The sequence below is a fragment of the Corylus avellana genome, chromosome 2, assembly GCF_965113065.1.
Source record: "Corylus avellana chromosome 2, dhCorAvel1.hap1.2, whole genome shotgun sequence".
In the NCBI taxonomy this organism is placed as follows: domain Eukaryota; kingdom Viridiplantae; phylum Streptophyta; class Magnoliopsida; order Fagales; family Betulaceae; genus Corylus; species Corylus avellana.
In genome coordinates, this window is record NC_142491.1 from 32,086,530 (window position 1) to 32,100,151 (window position 13,622).

The 13,622-nt window shown below is 37.3% G+C and overlaps 1 protein-coding gene and 1 long non-coding RNA gene across 2 annotated transcripts; one reads left to right on the top strand and one right to left on the bottom strand.

Moving 5' to 3' along the window:
- Positions 1 to 4,152: 4,152 nt before the first annotated feature.
- On the bottom strand, positions 4,153 to 8,796 carry LOC148587626 (uncharacterized). The gene is made up of 8 exons (XM_088512731.1): positions 6,902 to 8,796; positions 6,545 to 6,802; positions 6,348 to 6,453; positions 5,616 to 6,260; positions 4,971 to 5,490; positions 4,598 to 4,836; positions 4,278 to 4,489; positions 4,153 to 4,171 (listed from the first exon to the last, which is right to left on the bottom strand). The coding sequence occupies exons 1-8, from the start codon at positions 8,602 to 8,604 to the stop codon at positions 4,153 to 4,155; spliced, it is 3,702 nt and encodes a 1,233-aa protein (XP_088368857.1). The 5' UTR covers positions 8,605 to 8,796.
- Positions 8,797 to 12,252: 3,456 nt separating this feature from the next.
- Positions 12,253 to 13,395, top strand: LOC148587627 (uncharacterized). Its single transcript, XR_015911557.1, has 3 exons — positions 12,253 to 12,277; positions 12,936 to 13,020; positions 13,328 to 13,395. It is a non-coding gene; the product is annotated as an uncharacterized LOC148587627 (long non-coding RNA).
- Positions 13,396 to 13,622: the final 227 nt, after the last annotated feature.

Below are 13,622 nucleotides of genomic sequence, written 5' to 3' on the forward strand. Positions count from 1 at the left end.
CTATAACGATCAATCGAACTAATTCATTAGAATCAATCGGATGTTCGATCAATCATTTGTTCTTATCACGATCAATCGAACTAATTCATTAGGATCGATGTTTGATTGATCATTTGATCATATCACGATCAATCGAACTAATTCACCTGGATTGATCGGATGTTTGATCGATCATTTGATCCTATCACGATCAATCGAATTAATTCACCAAGATCGGTCGATCGTTCGATCAAACATTTAAATAAGAATAAGAAATAGAAAACTTCAATAATAATTAATAGCAGAATTTGTTTTCTTTAAAAGAAAAAAATAAATATTGATTTTTTATAAAAAATAAGAATACAAAATAGAAAAAATTCACCAATAATTAATATAAAAGAAATAATGACATATTATTGAAGGTGAATTTTTGGTAAATAATTTTGTCTATTATATATGTAGGGTCAATAGCATCGCCCCAATATTTATAATTTTTTTTTTTTTTTTTTTTTTTTTTTCAGGGGTAAATAGCGGCAACTACTAAGGTTGCCGCTATTGAGGGGTCAATAGCGGCAACTCTTTAAAATTGCCGCTATTAGGCACTTAATAGTGGTGAATTTTTGTTGCATCTAATAAGGCCTATTTTTTTATTTTGTTTTTTCGTCAGGACTATTAGCGTCAACTCTTAAAGTTACTGCTATTGACCTCACAATAAAAGTTGCCGCTATTAGGCACTTAATAGGAGCGATTTTATGTTGCCGCTAATAAGGCCTATTTTTTATTTGTTTTTTCGTTATGACCATTAGCGGCAACTTTTTAAAGTCGCCGCTATTAGGAACTTAATAGCAGCAACTTTATGTCGCCGCTAATAAGTCCTATTTTTTTATTTGTTTTTTGTTAGGACCATTAGCAGCAACTTTAAATGTTGCAGCTATTGACCCCTTAATAGCAGCAATTTTTTAAAGTTGTCGTTGTTAGAAACTTGATAGCGGCAATTTTATGTCGCCAGTAATAGGCCTATTTTTTTTTTTTTGGTCAGAACCATTAGCGGCAGTTGCCGCTATTGATCCCTCAATAGTGACAACTTTTTAAAGTTGCCGCTATTGACTAATAAGTCCTATTTTTTTTTTTGTTTTTTCGTTAAGACTATTAGCGGCAACTTTAAATGTTGTCGCTATTGACCCCTTAATAGCAGCAACTTTATGTCGCCACTAATAGGCCTTTTTTTTTTTTGTCAGGACCATTAGTGGCAACCGATAAAGTTGCCGCTATTGATCCCTCGATAGCGGCAACTTTATGTCGCCATTAATAAGTCTTATTTTTTTATTTGTTTTCTCGTTAGGACCATTAGCGGCAACTTTAAATGTTGCCGCTATTGACCCCTTAATAGCGGTAACTTTAAAAAGCTGCAATAGTTTGTTGCTGCTGATTGTGTTTAAATAGCGGCAACGTGTGTCGCCGCTATTGAGTGCCTAAGCCGCAGTGGGACTATGGGAGTGGGTGAGAAGTGCCCTGTAGCCGTGGGTGATTTTTTATTTTTATTTTTTCATAAAAGTGGTCCAAGTTTTGTAACTACATTAATTATTGAAAATTTGGTTGAAGATTCTAATATAGTTGATTGTATTTACTAGCTCAAAATCATGTGAACTACAATTTAATTTGTTTTTATATTTCTTAACACAGAACAACAGCTCGTCGACGGAGAACCATTTAGAAGCGGTGCAAAATCGCTTAATGCAAGTTGCACTTTTGAGTTTAGTTTCACTACAAGAATCAAATTTTTTTGCAACAGACCATTAGTAACGTGTATATGGTGTTTACACGTTACTAAAGTGTAGTAACGTGTAAATGGTAACGTGTTTGACAGGTGGTGAAATTGGACGTAGCTACTGGAACTTTAGTAACGTGCCAGACTCTGACACGTTACCATTTGGTAACGTGTTAGGTTCTGACACGTTAAAAAGTATGGTAACGTGGTAACACGTTACAATTTGGTAACGTGTTGCCACGTTACTCTTTTGTAACGTGTTGCCACGTTACCATTTGGTAACGTGGCATACTAAGCCACGTTACCAAATGGTAACGTGGTGCCACGTTACTATTTGGTAACGTGGCACACTATGCCACGTCACCATTTGGTAACGTGGCACCACGTTACCAAATGGTAACGTGGCTTAGTATGCCACGTTACCAAATTTGACAGGGGAAAAAATGTTTTTTTTTTTGAATTTTTTCCGCTCGTTACCTAATATACGATCAATCCAACATCCACAATCCAAAATCCAATATTCGATCAATCCAACATCCACAATCCAAAATCCAATATTCGATCAATCCAACATCCACAATCCAAATCCAATAGCCACAATCAATCCAACATCAAGTATATATAGCCACAATCCACAATCCAACATCAAGTATATATAGCCACAATCCAACATCAAATATAGTCGATCTACCACAATCCAACTACCATAATTAATCCAACACTAACCAAACACTACAACTAAGGTTATACACAAATACAAAATCCAAAAGCCTAATTGCAAATGTGCAACGTTATACAAATATACATGTAAGGTTATACACTACTCCGACCATAGCCGAGTGAACATCATGACCATTATCTCCCGACATCTCCGCACTAACTGCAAATAATAAAACAAGCAATCAATTAGTTAGTTAATTGACATTTGTGATATAATATTATCAACTCCATATAGGTAAGCAATGTCCAAGTAAGTGAGAAAACAATCGAATAATTGTCACATACACAATATCGACATACATATTTGCACGACCTATGCATATATTTGCACGACATACATAAACACATATACATTTATTTAATGAGGCGTCTTCAACAAATATAAACTTACTAACTATGCAGATATAGTAAATTATTTTGAGTTAAATATATATATATATATATATATATATATATATATATATATATATATATATATATATATATACTTACGGGGTGCCTAAACGACGGGTATAATGTTGAGACAAACGAGACTTCTGTCCAACCGGCGTCTTGTGTTGGATTTCATTGTGATCATCGTCCTCAGCTTTTACTCTTACGTCATCTAACATGCATATATATTATGTTGCAATTGTGTTATATACAATTGTGTTAGATACGAACAAAGTTTATTTACCAAACAAAATTACTAGCCCTTAAAATGATATTCATCTCGTAAAATAATCGTGTTACTCAAATAGAAATAAAAAAAATATATTGTTACCTGATCGACTATCAACTGAGGATCTCGCAATCACTCGGGCTGGTGACTCTGCATCTTGCAGATTCCTGATCGTCGTCACCTCCGGCTCCGACCCCACACGTCTCGACCCCTCAAGGCTACGAATCCGCTCCTCATGCGCTGCCATCTGAGCAGCCATCTGAGCAGCCATCTGCTCAGCCATCTACTGAGTCACCTGCTGAGTCACCCGCGCGGTCACCGCCGCAGTAATCTCCTCACTCTGCTGCGCTAGCCTCGCATCCATTTGCTCTCTGTGCTTCTCCCTCTCGGCTTCAATGGCTCTTTCGAATTCTTCACGCGAGACCATTGGACCACCACGGTTCTGCGACCGTGTTTGGGATGGTGTATAATATGAGTGGATTGTGCCGCGCGCAGGCAAAATATTCTTACTTACCCCTCGGACACGACCTGCATACTCAGGCTTATTGTCGTGCGCTTGAGCATAAGCATCATCCGGTGTCCACCTTATCGTCCCATGTGGCCCTTCTGCCTGTTCCGCAGGGTCATTCTCCAATAACTCTTCCATTCGAGCCTGTACACGATCATTGTTATATATATAATTTTGAAGACTCAAAAAGTTAATTATTACATAAATAAACATTCATAAGAAGGTGTCTGCTACTTACAATCCTCGCTGCGACTACCGGATTTGGGCAGCTACCATCTGCCTTTTTATGGCTCTTGATATAAGTTTTCGCTCGCGTAGGAGACTTGCCCGTACTAAGCATCTGCAATAAGTTCAAACCACCAATGAAATATATGTTATATATATATATATAGTACGAAATATATGAAATATATAAATATGTTATGGTCAGTTAGAATAATACTTCCTCATGTGCCAGCCTTGCAAGGCTCTTCGAGCCGATGTAGTGTGGTATTTGATTTTGTGCTCGTATCTCTTTCATGTGCGCACAGAAAGCCTACGAACACAACATATGTACGTTATTAATAACTAAACCATCGAACAATTTTAACTAACAAAACACAAATATTTTGAAGTGACTTACTTGATAAGCGGGATCGCACCATTTTCCCAACAATATTTCAACGTCTGCGGGGTTGTACTTTGAAATGGTCTGGGCCATCCTTGCCGACACTGTCCCAGGAGTGTCGTCGCTCTGAATCCTGAGCTTCTTTCTTAAATTGTGCCTCAAAAGCTTCTGCTTCTCGCCCATGTCCCTGAAAGCGTCCTTCTTAATTGCCGTCATATCCGACCCAGGCATGATGTAAAAGTAACGCTGCATCAATTAAAAACTAGGGTATTAAAATGCTTATTGCCTAAAATAAATTTAATATAGAAGTGGTACATATCATAAATTAATTAATAACACCTAATCTACACTTACCATCAAAGACTGAAACAAATCCTCCTTGCATTGTTCTGGTACATCATCCCAGTTGTCGGATAGCCTAATAAAGGTCCCGGCCTTGCACGCCTTGCCAGTCATCCGTCTAAACTTTTTGCCGCTTTGTCCTACAGGCTGCCACGCCCCATTATACTCCATAACGACCCTTTTTCCTTCGGGAATGTCCCACAACTTATGCGAGTCACTTACGATCAACACTTCAAAATTGTTCTCGCTATCTGCAATGATGAAGTATATATTAACACACAAATGATCACACATATATTATTTAAATTGATATAGTAATAAACTACATGTACCATCATGCGTAAATATGTGCATATTTAAGGTTCGGACTAGCATGCATACATACCTATCGTGCGAACCTCGTCAATCTCCAATGCAGGCCAATCAGGGTCATTGTGCTGTTCATTGTCCGCGCCACCTGTACCATCATCCATGTCATTAGCGGCCTGTGCCTCAGTATCATCCACAGGTGTGCTGCTGTGTGGCGGCGGATCGAAATAGCCGTGCGGTAATAAACCCATTTGTGTGAATCTGGGTGGCGGGGATAGCATATGCGGGGATGCGTTTGAGTCGCGGGGATTAGGCTCATATCTCTGATACCCTAGCTGGGAAAGCCCCGTCGGATGGGATGGGTCAAGAAAAGCCGTGATATGATCAACCGAAGAGCCAGGAATGTCGTAGTCATAGTCGCCTCCCGCATGTGTATGCCCTTCCACATGTTGTGGAAGTATGGGTCGATACCCTGATTGCTGCTGAAGAAGCATAGCAGCTTCCTGCGCCTCACTATCGGTAAAGTCATGCTGCAATCTTGACCCAGAAGATTGTGCCCTCCGCCCTCTTGACTTCCCTTGAGCACTCATTCCAACCTGCAAAATACAGCACACACTCAATTAGTTATGTGTATAGTGCATAGTGTAACCAAACTTCACCACAAAGTCCTAAGAAAAATTGACAATTAATGTACAAATAAATAACAAACCAATCAATGTACAATATTTAATTCAAAACGTTTGACATACGCCTCAATTGGTGCAAAGCCGGGTCGGACATATTGGATGTCATCATGCGGATCGCACAACTGATTATTATTTAAAGTGAGTGGCTCACTCTCGTGATAGTTGGCATGATCATCATCAGGCGCTTGGCCCTGACCAACGTCGTATATGTTTCTTGGTTTAGTCTTCACCGCACAAGCCCAATCTGGATTCCTTTCATCTTTGACATAAAAAACTTGTTCCACTTGGGAAACTAGAACATACGGTTCATCACTAATCAGCTCCCCCTTATGGACAAGGTTTTTGAAGTTGACAAGTGTTATGCCATACTCGTCGACCTTGTATCCTCTGTCCCTTGTGGTGTCCGCCCAATCACACTTGAACATAACATACTTTGTCCTGTCGTAATACTCCACCTCGAGTATTTGAGTTACCTTCCCATAGTATGTTTCGCCATCAACAGTCGGCACACACACGCCACTATTCTGAGACCGCTTTCCAATATCATGTTCGACAGTGCGAAAAAACTTGCCATTGACCACATATTTGTTATATTGGACTGCTGAAACCATCGGCCCTCTACAATGCATTACTAGTTTGTCACCCATATCCTTCCTGCGTCGATCGTCCGAACAATCGACCTACGAGTCATATACAACGACGAAGTGTAATTAGTGCAATGAGGAAACATTATGAAATTCAGTAGGTGTGCATGACATTAGTCTTACGTAGTCACGGTACCAATCGCAGAATTGGTCAAAATGTTGAGTGTCCAACTGATCGTCCGTCATTCGCCCCCCATTTGTGGTTTGTATTATGGAATCCTTGTGCATCCTATATTTTGAAATGAAATCAATTAAACTTAATTCACAACGAACGTTGTTGCGAGATATGAGCATACATATCTTTATTACACAATACTCACGTCCGCAATTGGAGGAAGTCATCCGAGTTAAACAGAATGTAACGGTGAATCTGTGTCAACGTGAGTCGGTCGAGGACGACTCGGGCTCCAGCCCCTTTAGGTCCATCCGGGTTTCGTTGCGGCCTATTGTGAAATGTCGGTGCGTTCTCTAAATACATCGAACAGAACGTCACTAACTCGGTTGCTGTGTAGCCCTCCGCAATGCAGCCCTCAGGAGCCGCTTTATTGCGAACACTAGATTTGAACACCCCGAGACTCCTACATATCAAAACTAGTCAATTATTACATCTAATAGTTGTTTTTAAATAAATAAATGTCAAAGAAATTTTAGTTTTAATCTTTTAGGGAAAATGTTACCTCTCTGCCGGATACATCCACCTATACTGTACCGGTCCACCGAGTCGGTATTCACGAACAAGATGCACCACAACATGAACCATGCTGGTGAAAAAACAGGGAGGAAATATCTGTTCCATCTTACACAGAGTGATATAGATGCCAGACTCAAGTCGGGCCATATCCTCTTGGGTCAACGCCATTGAACATATGCCCCTGAAGAATGCAGACATCTCAACCAGCGGTCTAACCACGTTACCAGGCAGTGATCCACGCAATGCAATCGGAAGAAGTTGTTGCATCAATACGTGATTGTCATGACTCTTCAAACCTGTTATCGTCCGGTCCTTAAGTTTTGCACATCTAGAAATATTCGAGGCATATCCGTCTGGCACCCTGCCATTTCGAAGCACTTTTAGGAAACTAGTTTTATCCTCTTTCGACATCGTGTAGCTTGCATGAGGCATATAGATTCTCCCATTATCATCTGTGAAAGGATGAAGTGCTGATCTCAAACCCATTTCTTGCAAGTCTTTACGAGCTTGAAGGTTGTCCTTCGTTTTCCCCTTAATGTCGAGTATTGTGCCGATTATATTGTCCATCACATTTTTCTCTATGTGCATGACATCAAGGTTGTGCCGCAATAAATTATCCTTCCAATACGGCAAACGGAAAAAAATGCTTTTCTTCTTCCACAATATATTATCAGTCCTCTTCCTCTTTGCATGTGAATTTTCAATGTTAACTGACTTACCGGCGCTCTCATCTCCAAATACCATATCTTCTAACTGTTTTAGGATTTCATCTCCATCCGGCACATCGGGGGCACATTCTAATTCTTGGTTACCGTCAAATGTATTTTTATTCCGCCTCCACGGATGATCCATGGGTAAGTATCGCCTATGCCCCATAAAGCAAAACTTGTTTCCGTGTTTTAACCGTCTAGACCTTGTTGCATGCATATAGCAAGGGCATGCCTTTCTACCTCTTGTAGACCACCCAGACAAGTCCGCGTATGCCGGAAAGTCATTAATTGTCCACATCAGCTGTGCTCGGAGCATGAAATTCTTTTTCAACGAGGCATCAAACGTTCGTACCCCCACACTCCATAGTTCCTGCAATTCCTCAATTAACGGTTGCATGTAGACATCTATATCCATCCCAGGTGAACTTGGGCCTGGAATAATCAGAGATAATATGAAAGACGTTTGTTTCATGCACATCCAAGGAGGCAGGTTGTACGGTACAAGCATTACAGGCCAACTACTGTGGGATGTGCTCATGTTCCCAAAAGGATTAAATCCATCCGAGGCTAGGCCAAGTCTTAAGTTCCTACTGTCCATTGCAAACTCCGGATGTAAATTGTCAAATGACTTCCATGCTTCGCCGTCGGCTGGATGCCTCAATACGCCGTCCTTAGTGCGGCCTTCTGCATGCCACCTCATATGGGATGCAGTATGCTCTGACATAAAAAGCCTCTGTAGTCGTGGTATGATGGGAAACCACCGCAAAACCTTGACCGGACGTCTCTTACTCGACGTTAAGGGGTGGCCATCCTCGTCCAAATGAATTTCGTCATTCCACTTAGATTTACCACATTTGACACATGAATCTAAGTCCTTATTGCCCTTCCAGAACAACATACAATCATTGCGACATGCCGGAATCTTCTCATACCCGAGTCCCATGTCCCTTAGAAACCGTTTGGCCTCATATGTATTCATTGGCAGAGCTCCATCATCTACAGGCAGCAACTGATTGATTAGCTCGAGGAAACACGAGAATATCGTATTACTAACTCCACCCACACACTTCAAATTATACAGATGTACAGTAGCACTTAGCTTGCTATGTTTGGTCTTATCATGAAGCGGTTTGTCTGCCTCTTTAAGCAATTCCTCGTACTTTCGTACGTCATCTCCATCGGCTTCGTCATGCACAATGTTTTCTTCCTCTCCGTGCACCTCAACCCGATGCTCACTATTGTCATTTCTAACTTCGTGCATGCCTAATGCATCACGCAACATGGCGTGCATATTTCCACCCTGTTCAGTGCTTGCACCCGCAGCTGTTGCCGGACGTGATGAATTCGAGCCATCAACGGGAGCTCTAACAGGCCTCTCGCCATGATAAATCCAGAACGTGTATTGGGGCCACATTCCTTTCCCCCCTGTCAAGTGGTCGTATACCAAATTTGGGGGGTGTCTCCTGTTACAGCGACATGTCTTACAAGGGCACAGAATAAGTTTGTCTGGAGTGTCACAGTTCCTAACTGCGAAGTCCACAAACGCTCTACATCCGTCTCTGTATTCCTTTGTACCCCTAGACTTCTTCATCCAACTCTTATCCATAATGTTACTACGTACATTACAAACATAAATATGTAAGAATTCCGCTAAACTTAAACATAAATATGAAGGAATTACGCTAAATAAGGGCCAATGGAGACCCTAACAGTGAATAAGTAAAACTAGGTTCATTACTTTTTTTGCTATTCTTTTCTTTCCTTGTTATTTTTTTGTCTTGGTTAAAATTTATATGAAGTAAATTTCTAAACCTTAAACCACATTATAATACAAAATTAAAACCATTTGTCATGGGTACCGTACTTAAAAAAAGACATCTACGTTCGTTGTTTATTTAATAACATGTACTCTAATATAAAGTTGTAAAACCTAAACCAAATTATATTAAACAAATTGAAAAGGTTGTAATTTCTTAGGGGACTCTAAATAAAATAAATTTAAGTTATGTTTTTGTCGCAATTATTTAAAAAATAAATAAAGTTACATAATTTCAACTTCATATGGAGACCCTAAATAAAATTCATCTAACTAGCTACCTAGGTAGGTTTGTTTTTTCTTTTATTTTTTAGCATTATGTATTGTTTATTATTATTTTCTTTTATTTTTTTGCATTATGTATTGTTCATTATTATTTGTATCAAATTTTTCAGAGAATAATTCAAACTAAATGATCATTTATATAATAAAAAAAAACAACCCCTATATTTGTTTTTTCTTTTCTTTATTAGCTAGGTTTGTAAAACATACACCAAAATAAAAAATAAAAAAAATTTAGCCAATTTCAAACTACTTACCTAAAGACGTGTCTATAAATATTTTGCATGCATGGCTATATTGAACAATCCTACATTTCTACGTACAAACATAAGACACTAAAAGCAATATATAATTCAACCAAATTAATAAGTTAATTAGCTAACAAAATAAATTGAACATATACATATACAATATTCTATAAACTCATACATTACAAGAATCAAATTTATATACATATACAAAATTGGAAATATGCATTACTGTAAAGAAAATTAAAAACTATCAATATATATTTTCAAAAAATATATATATATACATATATACCTGATCGATTGACGCAAAAAACGTGAGATAGAGGTGAGTTGGCGGCCGGAGATGAGCTCGCCGGCGGAGAGAGAAGACGGTGGTGATGAGGTGGTGGCCTGCTTCCAAAATCCGAAAAAGAAGCTGGAAAATGGGAGAGAAATATTGATGAAAATGTGGCTGGAAAATGTTAGAAGAAGAGAGAAAATTTTGACTAGGGAGGTAGAAGAAGCTGCACTGCGCGGGGAGAAGAAGCTGCAGATCGAAGGCCAGGGGAAAAACCAGGAGAGAAGGAGAAGAAGGAAAAAAAAAGAGAAAAGCTGATGAGCTGCGTATGGTCCCGAGGCAGGTAGTAACGTGCCACATGTCGCACGTTACTCTTTTGTAACGTGCCTATGTGGCACGTTACCCTTTTGTAACGTGCCTATGTGGCACGTTACTATTATTGTAACGTGCCACATAGGCACGTTACAATTTGTACACAATGTATTAATTTAATTATATATATATATATATATATATATATATATATATATATATATATAAATATATATTAATATATATTTATATATTTATATATGTCACCATCTTGAGGTACATTATCTATACACATTTTGTCAAATTTTAACGGTAAATCTAATGGAGCAGATATTAAGAACAGAAAGAGGAATTTTTTAAATGATATATAGGATGATTGAAACTCCCATATTAAAAGGGTAAATTTAATTTTCGTTAAAATATTTTAATAAAACAAAAAAGATCAATGAGACATTATAGAAGATAAGCATCTCCAAAGGCTCCTTTAGTCAGTCAATGGTACTTTTACTAAAAAAATAGGCATTTTTCAAACCCTACTGTTTACATTGCTTGGCTCTAGCTAGCACCAAGCCTGTCATGCACTAATAATCACTCAAGCATTTGGAATGGTCCAATTTTTTGAATTTTACTCTAAGTTTACATATTATATTGAACATTATTATTATAAATATGAAGTGATTTACAAAAGTTTTTTTTTTTTTACTAATAATTAAATGATAATTAGGGTTTTAGATTTTAGAATCAATATTAATTTGAAAAATGTGATCTAGTTATGGTCAATATGATAATTTAATTTGGGTTATTATATTCCATAAGAATATGTTTTTTTAAAAAAATTGGCTTCTATGGATCAGGATCAGTAATACTTTAAAAAAAATTATAAATTTTCAAATTATGCGAATTCAAGTTGTTCCTAGCATCGAACGGCTTGAAAAATGTTACCTATTAAATGGACTAAAATGTTGAAAAATGTTACCTATATATATATTAAGCTTTATGTAATATTAATATATATTTATATATATAAATATACTTTATATAATTGCAAGTATGATTGTTTATACAATTGTATACAAATTACAAGATTAATCTTGTTTACAAGTGTAATTACAAGATTACAATAGTATAAAACATATAGCAAATAATGCAAAGTGTGCCTAAAAAAAAATTTTATTATCAAATTTCTGTAAAATTTTGTTTTTTTATTAAGTGTTAAAAAAAAATTAGTTTTTTTATCAAATTTCTATAAATACCAAATGGTAACGTGTTAAAATGACACGTTACCATATGGTAACGTGTCATTTTAACACGTTACCATTTGGCAACGTGTTAAAATGGCACGTTACCAAATGGTAACGTGTCATTTTAACACGTTACCATTTGGTAACGTGGTATTTTTGCCACGTTACCATATGGTAACGTGTTAAAAATACCACGTTACCAATAAACATTGTAACGTGTAGTAGGTTAACACGTTACAATTTAGTGACGTGGCAAAAACTAATAAACAGTTGCCACGTCACTAAACCCTTGTTTTTTTGTAGTGTTTTATAAGTTCAATTCTTAATCAAAGTGGTATTCTTGCCAACTTTTATGATGGTCTATTATTTGATAACAAATATTCCATTGGTAGGGTCAGCGTCAAGCTTATATGATCTCTTATGTTTAGACACACCAAGTTGGAGTAGTGAAACAGATCGATGTTCATCTTCCAGTATGTTGAGACTTGATGTTTTAATTTCTTGTTTAAGAAAATTTGCAGTAGCTTATCAACCTTTTTCCTAGTCCTTGACCCAAGTGGTGGTAGTTTGTGTCATTCTTAAAGTTTATCAAATTATGAATGCCAATTGGTAATTGAAATAAATGAGAAACACAAAGGCCTATCCAACAAATTATGAACATATTATATGGTCAGTTCCTAGCAAAGATTAGTGCTCTAGAGGTAAGTTTATTGCCACTACAAACATATTAAAGCTCTTGTTCCTCCTCCAAATCTTAGCTTTTCAAATGGGAGGTCAGGTATTTATTCTTTCACCGGATGTTTATGAAATTCTTGGTTCATAGGTCAAAGTACACTTTATTGCAATTCATGTCTTATTCATAGATATGGGCTATCAAAATCATGGATTCTCCAAAATCTGAATTATTCCTTTCACTGAATGATTTTTATTCTTACGCAACTTTCTGGCCAAAAATTTTGATAGCTTGCTTTCTTGCATGTACTCTTCATAAAGTACTTAAATGCTTTGACGTTTGATCTGCAACTCTGTGTATAGGAAATGATATTTCCTTCGGTGTCTTCTAAACAAATCGCTTGATAAAGTTCAAGCAGCAATGTCTGATTTTCGCAACTTGTATTTTTTATTAACTAGGTCCGCAACTAAGACTGGAGAGTCTGTTACATCAATCTGGTAATAGGTTCTGTGCAGATTGTGGAACTCCAGATCCAAAATGGGTGTAAGTAATCATATCTTGAGTAAATAGGATTAATAATGTCATTGCCAATGAATCTTTTATGCTCCTCTTCCTGAAAAGACCGCTTTCTCTCTCTCTCTGAAGTCTTTTGTTGTCATTATTTCTTAAAATTAAGGCATTATTTCATGATATTATTTTGAGCGATGCAATTGTTCAGCATACATATCTATTGATTTCTCACTAATCTACACAGAAGGAAAACTGCTCATACTGTTTAGTCAAGTTTATTATGGACAAATGAATAGCTCATATTTACTTAATTCATAATTGTTCATCTGGTCATTGTCAGATCCTCAAATCTGGGAGTATTTATTTGTATCAAGTGTTCTGGTGTGCATAGAAGCCTTGGTGTGCAGATTTCAAAGGTATAGTTTCCAATTATGCTCCTTGACACAGTCTAGTAAAACAAAATTTCATGACTACAGATTATATAACCTTGTATTGGCACTATCTTTCCACTTTGAGGCCTTCAAAATTTGATTGAGTAGGTCTTTTACTTCTTTATAGAACTTGAAAGAGAGACATCGGTGATATAGATGTTATCAAGCCAGAATCACCATCCATAATCCACAAGGCTTATAACA